The sequence below is a fragment of the Ambystoma mexicanum genome, chromosome 3p, assembly GCF_040938575.1.
Source record: "Ambystoma mexicanum isolate Mex_15411 chromosome 3p, UKY_AmexF1_1, whole genome shotgun sequence".
NCBI lineage: Eukaryota > Metazoa > Chordata > Amphibia > Caudata > Ambystomatidae > Ambystoma > Ambystoma mexicanum.
This window is the reverse complement of record NC_090925.1, coordinates 195,997,811-196,011,255: the sequence shown is the minus strand read 5'-3', so window position 1 is coordinate 196,011,255 and position 13,445 is coordinate 195,997,811. Positions and strand designations below refer to the sequence as shown.

Below are 13,445 nucleotides of genomic sequence, written 5' to 3'. Positions count from 1 at the left end.
CACCGGGCAAACCAACGGTCCAGTGATTGCAGCAGCCGTCTTCGGTTCTTTCGTTCCAGTGGTCGACTCTGCCTTCCATTCGTGGAGACTCTCCTTTTAAACAGTTTTCTCCCATTCATTCCAGCCTAGCTGTTGCTCACCCAGCAGGGTGGCTGTCCTTGCTGGACAATCAGCCAGCCAATCACATCAGAGTGCATCTGGGTCTCCCAGGAGACCAAGCACGGGAGTTTCGGGCACCTCCCTCACTTCTGCCCACCCCAGACACTCAGACGCCAAGGGTGGACTTCAGTCCTGTAGCCCACTAAAGGCACACGAACAAAGGGACCAAACCTGGTTTGGCGCGCAGAGTTAAACACTAGAAGGATCTTTCCACAAAGAAACAGCAAAAAAAAGATGACCGGACTGTGTTTTTACAGAGGGGTCTTGGGCGCCATATTGAAAAACATGGCGGCCCCAATTTTTAGCTATCGGTGTTCACGGTCGGGAAAAATCATGGTAGTTTGTTATAAAACCACTGCCACCAGCCATTTCAATAGGAAAGGGTAGCTTTTGACAGCTACATGTGTGTTTAGACAAAAATATTAAGTAACCCCTCCAACACTCTATAGGAAGATAGGGTGTGCTGGGTCTATGAATTTTAAAAAAACGAGTAAAGTCAATTTAACATTACATTCTCTGGGGAACAGTAGTTCATCCCAGAGAAGGTATCCAAACCTTGGGAAGTCCAAAGGACATCTCTGTGCCACTGCACTAAAGGTGCTGTGCGACACAACAATAAAAAGATGATGCCTATGGAGTTATCTAAAACTCCATAATCAAAGAAAATAAACACAGAAAAACAGAATTAAAAGTTCAAAGTCCCAAAGGTCAGCAAAAGAGCTGGGGGTCTCTTAGGTAGAGAGGAATTGGCACCTTCATGAACATTCTTCATTACAGATACAATCATCAGAAATGCTCTTACGGTAAGTAATGCATGTCATATTTTATGTAACCTTTAAGTGTGTAAGAGTTTACTTGGATCCTTCTGTTTACTGATTTCAATGTACTCCTCTGCAGCTCACATTACCCCTCCTGTGATAAGCCTGGCTGCTCGGCCACTCTACTGACTTGTGTAGTACAGGCCTATATTAATGGTTTGGTCCCTAATACCAAAAGTCCTATGAAGCCCCACGCAAGTTGGACTTTAGAAAAACTTGCCTAACACATGCTATTCAGATAGTTTGATTAGACATTCGTATTTGTCCCTGTTCATCAGAGTAGGGTTGATTCTCAGAATCTGTTCACAGGGTGGTTTCTGAAAAGCCATCTTAACAGCTTGAAATATATCTAAAGGATTTATAGGTAGATCACTACAATGGGATCTGTTATGTAAATCCTGCAGAATGTTATAACCAAATCAAATGTGTAAAGAAAACTTAAACCCACAAGTTCAGAATGTCACCAACATCGGCCATCTCCGTTGCCACCCCAGTTTATTTTGCTTTAAGGTGAAAAAGTAGACCTGGAAAAGGTGAAAGGACTAGTATTACTGAGAAGAGGGGCAGACTCAAAAGGCAGGGAGTAGCATTAACTAATGAAGGGGTACACCAAAAAGGTGAATAGGGATAGCATGCACAGCTGATGCAAAATTGAAATTACAAGAGGAGAACCTGCTTCAAGCAGAGCAAAAAAGGCACACCGAGCAGGCGAACCACTGCTTTGACGGAACGGCTGATCAAATGTCTTGCGGGAAAGCCAGACTACTGAGTGGACAGGAAGGAGAGCAGTAACTGCTGAAGCGCAATTGTGAGGAGGGTGATTGTGGAACAGTGGTGGGCAACCTCTGGCATTCCAGATACTTTGGCTTACAAATATCAGCCCTGTCCGGCATAGTCCACGTGGAGGGATCATGGGATTTGCAAGCTAAAATATATGTGGAAGGGTGCCGCAGCTTGCCCACCGCTGGGCAGGAACTGAAGAGGGGAGATTGAAGTTGACCTCCTGCAGATCTTGCTATTCTCACTTTTGCTCCTGTATCGGAGACTGCTTAGCCGCAAAGTATGCTTCAAAATTCTCACCTCCTATGTGCCATCTTCTCTTTTTGTAGAACATAAAGAAGAAAGAAGGCTCATCCAAGGCACGCCCTGCCGGACTTGGGGCGATAGGCCTTCTGCCACCACCCCCAGGAGGCAAGGTTGGACCCCCTCCACTGTCACAGCCCTCCACAGCAATTGCCAACCATGTCACTCCACCGCCTCTACAAACGTCGAGCCAAGACCTGGATGGAGGTAACTATGAAGTGTTGCAAATCACGTTGTAGGGCCATAGATTTGGGAGCTGCACGTCCAATTGTACCATTGGGGGGCTTCAATAGCACATTTAACATGGCCTTGCCCATTAGGTTCTCTCAGTAGTAATTGTGACACTGGAAGGGTTGCAGTGACGCTCTGTAACCCGTCTTGCAGCCCAAGGGACATTATAAGGATGTCTAGTCCTAACAACACTCACAGCAGCTCAAATGATCCTGTTCTTCCATGCTGCCAGAAGCCGCATTCGATACTCTTTGTACCCCTGGCACTCTCTGTTGCACCCAAAACACTCCAGACCACTTCCCACAGTCTATCCAAGCAGGGGAACCACAGACCCCCACCGCCAGAATCCCAATCTTTGCAGCAGTCAAAGTGTCTGTGTGGATAAACTGGGATGGGGAACCTCCAGTGATTGGGGTGGGGTTTGGCGGTAAGAAACGGCTTTGGCACCATTCTCTTAAATGCTCAGAACATTGAAAAATAGCGAACATGCATATTTCTAAAGAGCCTTTGGTTTCAGCAATGGGTACAGAAAAGCACCATGATTTAATAATTAGTATTATTATTAGGCTCACCATGTCCCAATGTGTTCACCTTTTATAGGGTTTTTTTTTTTGGCATGGACCTTTCTCTGGAGCAGACACGCAGCCAAGCAGCTGAAAACCATTTGCACTGCTTTTGTGATTTATTTATTTATTTTTTCTTCAAGAAATTGAGTCATCGGAACATAACTAGCTAGAGTTCACATGTCAAAAAGAGATGTTTGACTGAGCTACAATTATTTTAGAAATGTACAATTAGCAACATGTGTTCCAGAAGTCCTGTTCCAAATCTTGCAGGCGTCCGTTTTATTCAATGCCTAGGTTGCAAGAAAACCAGCCCCTGCCAGCATGCTAGAGGGCGCTTGTGTTGGTTTACTGCCTTCAAAGATTTCTTTAGAATTCAGCTGTGCAGCCACGCCAAACACGTCCTGTATAGCTGACTTTCTACTTCTCTTTGGCTAAACAGGGCATGTTTGCCGATATTGGAAAGTTGGCACACCAGTGTGTGTTTTTAGAATTCACCGCTCTGACTGAAGTAAACCAACAGAAGCTCCTCTAGCATGCTCGAGGGTATTTTCTTATTGCCTCCAGGGCATTGAATGAAACTCACACATACTTATTACAAAATGGATGCATGCAAGATTTTGAAAAAACAGGACTTTGTAGTATATTAAGTCGTATTTATTTCATTAGTGTAGCCATAGATTAAATCCATAAAAATGAGTGCACCCCTCCTTTAAATGTTATGCATTTTGGAATAAATGCGATTTTAATTGGTGCATCTATAAACAATGGTAAAACTGGGATTATTGCTGCAAGAGACTTGAGGCGGGGGTTTTGGTAGGGAGTATTTTTTTATTAAGGGTTTTTTTTTTGTACATAAAATAACCAGTACTGTCACACTGCTTTTGTTTGTTGAAGGCACATAGCGACATGTTTGGGAGATGGTAGAGCTGGATCAAATATCCTATATAATATTCTGTGTTAAGTGGTTTTAAGCTGCCATCAGAAATGTAGATTGCATGTAATTCCGTGGGAGTTTTCTGTGGATGAAACTGCACATTTTAGACTTCAAACAATAAAAATGTAAACTAAAAATGTCTTTGCTCGGGAGCTGGCCTAGTTTTTGAAACTGATGCATGTGTTTATTTTTTTTGTGACCTCCTGATCTCCTTTCCCCCACACCATTCTTGATCACAGGTATCCTGCTGGACCTTGAGGCACCAATACCAGCAGCGGGTGCACCAGCTCCGTCTGATCTCTGGGGTGACTTCAGTGCAGCGGGCAGGTATAGTTACACTGATACAAATGAGAGATCTCTAGTTCCGGTGTCTTGCACTGTCTGTTGCTGTTCTGCAAGTAGCCACACTGAGGGATATGGGAAATGGGAGACCTGGACATTAATCCCGGACACCACTTCCCTTAAATGATAAAAGTTACGGGCACCTAATAACTTACACTGCAAATCTGATTGTCGTGTTACATCACAACCATAGCATTGCCATGCTGGTAAGTACCAGGAATGGATAACCTATTAAATTCTGCCGTTTAGTATGCTCTTCTGTGTGCAGTGTTAATGCCAGGTTGCAAATCTATGTGCATCAAATGCCTACTATTCTGTATTGTCTTACTGAATGTGCAGCGATTAGCCAACCATTCCTCTCTTTCCCTTGTCCGTTTGCTCGACCACACTGGTACACACAATCACACTCTTTGGAGAGCTGGGTGTCTCTACTGGTACCTTTGCCCCATAACTGACCGCACAAGACAGGGACTCTGTTAGGGTACATTTTCATATTTATGCATAATCTCCTCCACATGTGACACCTCGCACCCACACCCCCCCCCCCCCAGCCAGCACATTTAGCTGGACTTAAGGATTTTCAGATTTTTGGTCTGTTCCTCCGACTGAGTGGGAACCTTTTTCCACATTCACTCATGCTTGTAACCTTTCTTTTGTAGTTCTTTTTGTATCTTTCTTGGGGACATACTTACTTTTCTCCAAGTTTTATGGAATCTGTCTTTTCACTTTTGCTACACACAGCACCCTCTGTGCAGTGTGGCTGGGATCCCTTTGGGTTTCCATTTTTATTTTCTGCTATTTTTCTTGTGAGAACCTATGTTCCCAAGGGCAGGGGGATATTTAGTATCCTTCCAAACTTTTATATTGTGAGATCAACACACTCCACCTTATGTGGAGTGCTGAGGGGTTACACAATATCCCCTTTCTCACTGCTCCTGTAAGCATTTGCTTACAGTGACTGGCAAATCTGAATGGCTGGTGCCAGGGGGTTTAGTCTACCTACTTTTGCGCACTTTTTACTTCCAGGCTGTTCTGAAAGCCACGGTAGGGAACAGAAGCGTCACCATTGACCCAAAATGGTGGCTGTATTCTTTTCTTTTGCCAGTTCTTTTGCTTGTCCCTTCTTGGTCCTTCAGCCATACTGAGTGGGCAAGGTCCTGGTTTGATTTTGGTCTTTGTTAGGTAAGATTTTGTAGAGTCCAACTGGTGTGGGACTTTACAAGACTTATATTAATGACCCAACTTTTAACATAGGCCCGTACTATACAAGTCGGTAGAGTGGCTGAGCAGCCAGGCTTATCTTTGAAGGGGCACTGTAAGCTGTAGAGCAGTACAATGAAATCCGTAAATACAAGTATTCGTAAACACTTGCACCCTTAAGTTAGATTAAAATATTTATATATACACAAAGAAAAATAACCACACTAGTTATGCAGCAACTAATAGTAACAAGTAGAATTTCGGAATCAAGTTATCCAAACAACAATAATGCGGGTGAGTAAATTCTTTTTGTACTAAAACGTTTCCAGCACACGGAGTGACAACAATCAAGGTTGGTAGTAGCACTTATGGTTCACCATACAATATTGAGTTTGGAAGGGAACAGTGTTGGAGTAGAATAGAACACTGTAGCACTGCAACAAGTCTTTTCTCCCAGAGGGATGTAGGAAGTCTTGTCCCCAGCAGTAAGTTCTCCCAAAAGTACAATTTCCATTCACCTAATATATAGGCCACCAGGTCATCCTGGATCCTTTGAAGAAGACATTACTACTTTAATAGCCGAGAATTCTAAACCATCAGCACAAACCATCATCCTCTGAAACTTCAACCTTGGGTACAATGACCCCCCCCAGCCTCCTCCTTAGCCAACGCCCTAGCTGAGCATGGCTTCATACAACTTAGCTCTCAACCCACTCATTGGAAAGGTAGAATTATCGATTGGGTCGCTGTGCTAAATTGCAATATCACCTGTAAGGTCTCCCCACCTCTCGCATGGATTGATCATCATCTCATCTCACTAGATATTAACATCAACAACCCAGAACCAAAAAAAAACCCCATTGTACCAGCCTGTCCTACTAGGAATAAGCGCAACATTACTGTTGAAGCCTTAGTACCCTTGGTACTTCCCACTCTCAATGCAGTTCCGGCCACGGCCGAGCTGAACCTACTGGTCAACACCTATAACGATTCCATGGCCAAAGCCATTGACACCATCGTTCCACTGAAAATGCGCAAACCCCGAGCGCACCTGAACTCTTGGTACACCCCCGAGCTTAAACTATTCAGGAAAAAGAAAGCCAAATTAGAGACACTATGGAAAACGACACCCTCCACTGAAAATAAAACTAATCTCACTATTATCACGTCCCTATACAAAAGTGAGATAATGCGTACTAAGAAAGAAGCCTACAACATTCGGATAAACCAAGCAGGTTCCAGCACTAGAGAACTATTTAGCATTCTAAAGGAAAACCCTAATCCGCCAGCAGATACCTGTATGAAAGACAAACCCTGGTGCACCAGCATCCAGAATGCCCTCGCCAACAAAATCAAAGGGCCCCAAACTAAAATAGTCCAAACAACAACAACTTACCTGCAGCAAGTCTACCAGCCCTAGCACACTACCCACCACTGACACTAACGCAGGCTTTACATTCAATAAGGTAACTATACCTGAAGTACAACAAATTATAGCCTCTCTGAAACCTTCCAACTGTAAAGGGGATAGCTGCCCGGCCCAGACTATAAAAGATGCAGCCAGAGATCTATCCCCTTTCATCACGAACAATCTTAGGCTCTCCCACTTCTAAAAAAACAAACATTAGACCCGGCTATACCCACTAACGACAGACCCATCACCACAGTTCCATTCCTGTTGAAAATCCTAGATAGAGTTGCATATCTGCAAATTCAAGATTATCTAGAGACAAACCAACTACTAGGAATTCGTCAATCTGGCTTTAGACCCCTACATGGAACAGAAACGGCCCTTGTTGACCTCAAAAGCCAGATTGATGAACTTAAAGATAAAGGCAATGCCGCCATCCTACTTCTTTTAGACCTATCAGCAGCTTTCGACTTGGTTGACCACAAAATCCTCTGCAACCACCTATCAGCAGCTCACTTCTCCTCCCCTGCTGTCATGTGGATTCAATCCTTCCTCACTAATAGAACCATGAGGGTCTGCTCACCTGCAGCGGCAGCTGACCCTATCCCCATCACATGTGGTGTCCCACAAGGCTCCTGTGTTTCACCCACTTTGTATAACATATTTACAAAGCCACTCTTTGACAAACTGGACCATCTGGATGTCACCTATACCAATTATGCAGATGACACCCAGATACTCCTGACCCTATCAGCTAACTACAACGCCAACGTTACCCGAATCAACAAAATCTTCACCATCATTCAGGCATGGATGGTTACACACGGCCTCTTCCTGAATGATGAGAAAACCAAACTCCTCCTTGTCGGCTCACCCAAGAACCTGCTGAAACTCAGCCCTAACTACAATAGTATCATTATCGATGGAAACACTATTCCCATTGTTAAAAGTGTAAAAACTCTAGGTTTCTATCTTGATGCCAAATCCAACCTCTCTAAACAAATCAACATGACTGCCTCAGCCACTGCCTACACAGGTAAGCTGATCAGAGCTTGCAGACCCTTCTTGTCCTCTAATAGTTGCGTCATACTGGCTAGGGCTCTTATACAGTCCAAATTGGACTATTGCAACAGTCTTTACCTAGGTGCAAACCAATCCATAATCAATAAACTGCAAGTACTCCAAAATAACGCACTACAAGCAGCATTAAACATTCCCAGGCGAGAGCACATATCTACCATTACAAAATCATGCAATTGGCTCTCCATACAACAAAAAATCAACCTAAAAACTATCTGCCTCACATATAAAGCCTTGAACCACCAAGCCCCCCCTTATCTTACCAACAAACTTACCTTGAAATCTGCTACTAGAACTACAAGATCCACTAACACCGTATGCCTTTTGGTGCCCAGATTCATCCTAAAAAGAGCTGGAGGATCTAGCTTCACAGTCCTTGCCTCCCAACTGTGGAATACTTTACCACTGAACATCAAATCCATCTCTACATTTCATTTATTCAGAAAACGCGTCATCTCATGGCTACTGAATAAAATCTAACACTTACCATCCATATCCATCCTCCACGGGACATTCTTGCCTTTTACTTTAAATGTGATGTATAACTTGTCAAAGGTATAAAATGTATACTGTAGCCGCTTACCTAAGCGCCCTCTTACCTCTGGGTCTGGAGCGCTATATAAATAAAATAGAGTGTAAAACAATTGAAACCTTTATAGGGGACAAGCTCTGCCAAAGCCAAGTTGACAGTTCTAGTTCTGATGCAATCTTCTTAGAAAAAGTTAGTTGAAAAGTCAGTAGTTGAGAAAAACTCAGGCGCACAAGCGAGCCTACCTGGTGTGCACAAGCTGTTAATCCTGCACCAGTGAATTGCAGTAATTCAAAAGGATGGAAAGGAGCACTCCCCAAGCTCGGAAGCACTAGATTTGGCTAAAGGTGGTTAAACCCAAAGCCCCACAGTAGCTTTTGAATTGAAGCAGATGTTCCAGCTACCTTCCTTCTTGATGCAGCTATGCAGACCCTTGTTCCTTGACCTTGTTCGTGGTGACGAAAGGAAGGACTTCTGCAGCAGCACTCTCGAGAGGGACTCTACAGCAATGGATTCCACTTGTTTCAGCAGATTATTGTGTTTTTGGCACGTTATTCTCACCGCCAAAGAGGAACGAATATCCCTGGTTGGAATTTCCTTGTTCCTGAACTCTGGACGAAGATGTCCTGTTTCTGTAGACTCCCATGGATGCCTGCGAAGTTTCAGCCGGATTCACCCTTACGAAGACTTTGCACTTACCAGGTATTGGGGAAATGACAGCCCAGAAAGGTCGCAGTGGCACAGGGGTTGGCCCAGAACAAACCAGGTCTTGAGGCTAGTTGGTCCCACCAGCCTAAGGGAGCAAGTCGTCCTTGGCATAGTTTCCCTGTCGGTTTAACCTGTGCTTTCGTGGGCCTGGAAGGTGCTGCTGGCTTCTCTCTGCGTCGGATTTGATGTTCCAGTGGTCGACTCTGCCTGCAGTCCAAAACCCTCGGTTAAATGCAAAATCCCATTCATTCACAGCCCTAAGCTGTCAATCACACATGGGGAGTCGTCCTCTTGGACAGCCACTGGCCCAGTCGGAACGGGTTTTGGCCAGGCATGCCTACAAACAAAGGCCGTGAAGTTTCGGTCTCCTCCCTCACTTCCTGCCTTCCCAGACACACTGAAGCCTGGGCGTGCTTCAGGGCTGAAGCCAGCTGAAGGCAAAACACACAATGGACTCAAACCTGATCTAAACAGAGTAAAAGCCCAAAAAGAACGAACAAACGAGAAATGGCAAAAAAAAGAATGGGGCCATTTTGCTAAAATGGTCACCCATGGGTGCTGTACTGCAGCTGAGAAATTAGCCTAGATACATTGCGCAAACGGTAGTAAAAAGAAACCACTGCCACCAGCCATTCAAGTTAGTGTAACCAAAAAGTTACATGAGAAGTGGGATAAAGAGTTACTATGTAACCCCCCAGCACTCCACATAAGGTGGTGTGTGCTGCACCCACAAAGGAAAAAGGTAAGTAAGACCATGGTTGTCCTACTATTCTTGGGAACTGTAGATCAGAAAATAAAATGCATTTAAACTTTTAGAGGAATCCAAGGGGAATCCTCAGTGGCACTGCACAAAGGATGCTGTGTCACTATTTAAAAAGAAGATTCCTATGGAGTTTACCAGACTCCATTGAAACATAAACACAAAATCTTAGAGGGAAAAGGCATGCGTGGGTGGCAAAAAGGCCCACTCATTCAGGAGGTTAAAATCAAAAAGGCCCCATGTTCCAGCAAAAAGCTCTAAGGTTAAAGGGAATTGGCACAGAAACTGAGAATTTCCCCTTCCCGTCTTCCTTTGTGACACATGTCTGCGAGGACAGGAAACTGGGGAGGAGTCAAACTCTGTTCTTGGTTCTCTGGTGCGCCTGCTAGTAACCAGTTCAACGGGGTGGTCGGTCTGTCCTGAAAGGACAGCCACCACACAGAGTTTGAATGGTGCATGGGTGCTGATAGGCTGAGATCCTTTGGCTGAAGAAAGCTGACCACTGGAACAGAAGAAACAATGTGGAAGAGGAGGAGAGACTCCTGCAGCCACTTCTAGATGACCGGAGATGCCTTCTCAGTAACTGCTGCTGTGCAACCCCCTCCTTCCAAGCGTCAGAACTTAGAGGACGATTCTCTCCCTTGGACTGGTCGGACCAACTAGTCTGGAGATGACCTGCATTTTGAGCCATCCCATGATGAGTTGCATCCTTCCTGGGTTGCAAACCGCTAATACCCTGGGATTTGCCACCATCGTGCAGTGCATAGTCTTCTAAAGATCGAATCCTTTCTAAACTTTGGACTCCTTCCAGACCGCCAGAGGCAAGATTCCAATCCTTGGAGTCCCCTCACCAGAGTGCTGAACCGAGAAGCTACGCAAAACAATCAGGCGGCAACAGTTATTCATCTGGTATCATGAAAAAGGCACCAAAACTAGAGCTGTGAGAAGAAACGAAGAATTCTTTGCCGCAAGCCTCTTCTGCGTGATCTACTCCAAGTGTCCTTCTTTTGTCTGCCTGACCAAGAATCCTGTGACTGGGTCTGCTGCTGCTGTATCGTAGAGGCATCTGCAACATCTTCACTCATAAGGTGCTGTGGGACTCAAGGTAAAACTTACCTAGAGTTGTTTAGCTTCCCCTGTGTTGCTGGAGTGCTGATTCGTGTGTTTGGGCGTTGGCCCATACACGTTCGCCCAGGCGCCTTCAGGGAGCCTTCAACGAAGTCCCTGACCCCTTTGCCAACAAAGACTTACTTGCAACAGAAGGCTTCCTCTGGAACATTTGAACTTTCTACAGCTTGTGCCTACCTATTTTGCCCTGCCATCTACAAGATAAGGATGGACTTCTAAAGTGTTAGACCTCTGAGAAAATATTGTGGCAATAAGACCCTCGGTGGCAGGCCAATACCGTCCCAGTTAATGCCCCCGTAGCGAGGGCCTGAATGAAGCCCTGCGGGAATTACCATGGGCAGTATTGGCCCGCCGCAGAGGGTTTTATAGCCATTAGTACCCCGGTCGTTAGACCAGTGTACTAATGGCATTTTTTTCTGTTTTGAAACGCTGCGTTTCGAAACAGAAAAAAATACAAAAGTGAGAAAAAAAATGCCCGCCGGGAAAGGGAAAATGTAGTCCATTTTCCCTTTCCATGGCGGCCATGCGGAGCGGACGTGCTGGGAACAGAAGTTTCCAGAGCATTCACTCCCAAGAAAAGAAGAAAAAAGGAGGGAAGTGGGGTTGGGAGGGCAGGGAGGGGATAGTTTGCGGAGGAAGGGGGTGGAGGGGGGAAAAAACATATCGGAGTCCCCGGCGGGGGACGAAGGCAGCCTCCAGGCATGGGGAGGCTCAGAGCGGGATTGCTCCGTTTCGAGCCTCCTCATTGGCTAAGGGGCTGCCATGCCCCTCGCCGGGAACAGAGTACCCGGCACGCGCGGGACGCAGTGGAGTACACAGGAATACAGTGTGGTATGGCTCCTGCCGGGTACGAATGCCAAGTATTTACTTATCTTGTGTTGGTTTTGTTTCATTTTTTTTTTCTTTCCTGAAACAGTTTTTACAATAATATTTTACTTCACCTTTGAATTGCATACTGCCATTTGAAGTGTTACCGACTATGGTTATTGCCTGGGTTATTCTATGTTCTTATTGAATTTGATAGTACTTGGGTGGCGCTGTTGAGCCGTGTGGACACGGCGAGAATCCGCCAGCAACTGCGGTTAAATCCTTCCTGGCAGCCCCCGTTTGCCTGATCTACTTCCTCCACGCCTGTGGCCGTATCCTCCAAAAAATCCGTCTTGAATCGGATCCGGAGAACGGACCCTCTGCAGCGACGGCATCTCGGCCTGCTGGAGCCTTGGCGCGCGCCCGGCTCCCGCTTTCATCGACTGACGCGGAAGCGTGGGACGGGCCACCCGTCTGCTCTGCCCTCATCCCTCCTCCGGGGGCTCTCATTGTGTTGGCCGTGTTCGGCCATTAGGGGTGATCCTGCGTCCTCGACCGTGGCGGCCCTCCCCCCTGGACCGCGCTACTGGGCGAGTGAGCTCACCGAGGGGGCCTGCGCTGGAGCGCGCCCCCGGCCTCTCCCTGGACTTCGGCTGCTGGATCCTGCGGCGCTGAGAGGCGCGGAGCGGCTGGGCTGGAGCCTGGCTGCTGCGTGGGGCTGAGGCTCGCCCCAACCAGGTGAGGAGCAGGTGTGTGCCTGTGTTGGGGGAGTCGGCCCCCCCCCCCCCCCGGAATCCTTCATCGTCCTGCAGGCCAGCTGGCGCTGGGCCCACGGGCCCCCTCCTCCCTCCCAGCCTCGGCCCGGGGGGCCCCCTCTGGCGATATCAGGCTGCTGATGCCGGCCACCCTTCCGCCTCTACTCTCCGGGGCCTCGAGCCACGGCACAAACCACTGACTGCTGCACATTAACAGACTGGAGCCCCCTGCTGGCAGACTACACCTTGCATCCGCTCCGCATCTGTCTCGCGGCGCCTAGTGCCCTGTGGGGGTGTAACCCCGTGGACTGATCCCACACAGTGTATCCCGGCAATAAGGGGGGGGCCCTCGAGCTATGGCCACTACCTGCAACTGTTGGTGGGATATCTCTCGCACCTGGCTCCTCGGGCGCCTGCGTGCTCGCTATCCGACTGTGCCCCCCTCGCCTCCATTATTGTCGGTGCCTGGCCTCTCAGCTGTCGCCTGCAGGTTCTCCGACATCCTGGTCCCTTGGCCGCCCACTCCTCCGCTGACTGCTCTGGTGTACCTCTACCGCCTCTGGGGTTCTGCCGGTAATGCCGAACAAATCTAAAGGGGCCACACTCATGGAGTCTATGGCCAAGAATTTTGCCTCCTTCCACGAAAAATTAGACGACATTAATGCGAATGTCGCCTCCCTGAAAACTCGAGTGGATCAGGCAGGCACTAGAATTACTGAGGCTGAAAGCAGGATATCAACGAATGAGGATGAGATCCATGTGCTACAGACTACGGTCGCCTCCCTGTCGCGCGACATGAAGAGTGTGAGAGCTAAGTGTGACGACCTCGAATCGTGCTCTCGTAGAAACAACCTCCGCATTATTGGGGGCCCTGAACGCTCTTAAGGGGCGCATGCAGGACGCCGTTGAGGCCTTGCTCAAAGATCTACTAGGC

General features: G+C 47.1%; 1 protein-coding gene across 1 annotated transcript in view; it reads left to right on the top strand.

Moving 5' to 3' along the window:
* LOC138580241 (adaptin ear-binding coat-associated protein 1-like) overlaps positions 1-13,445 on the top strand; it is a 216,997-nt gene that overhangs the window by 143,254 nt on the left and 60,298 nt on the right. Inside the window, exons 6-7 of the mRNA XM_069650619.1 lie at positions 2,087-2,267; positions 4,031-4,118. Coding sequence (XP_069506720.1) covers positions 2,087-2,267; positions 4,031-4,118 — 269 coding nt within the window. The remainder of the gene's footprint in view (positions 1-2,086; positions 2,268-4,030; positions 4,119-13,445) is intronic.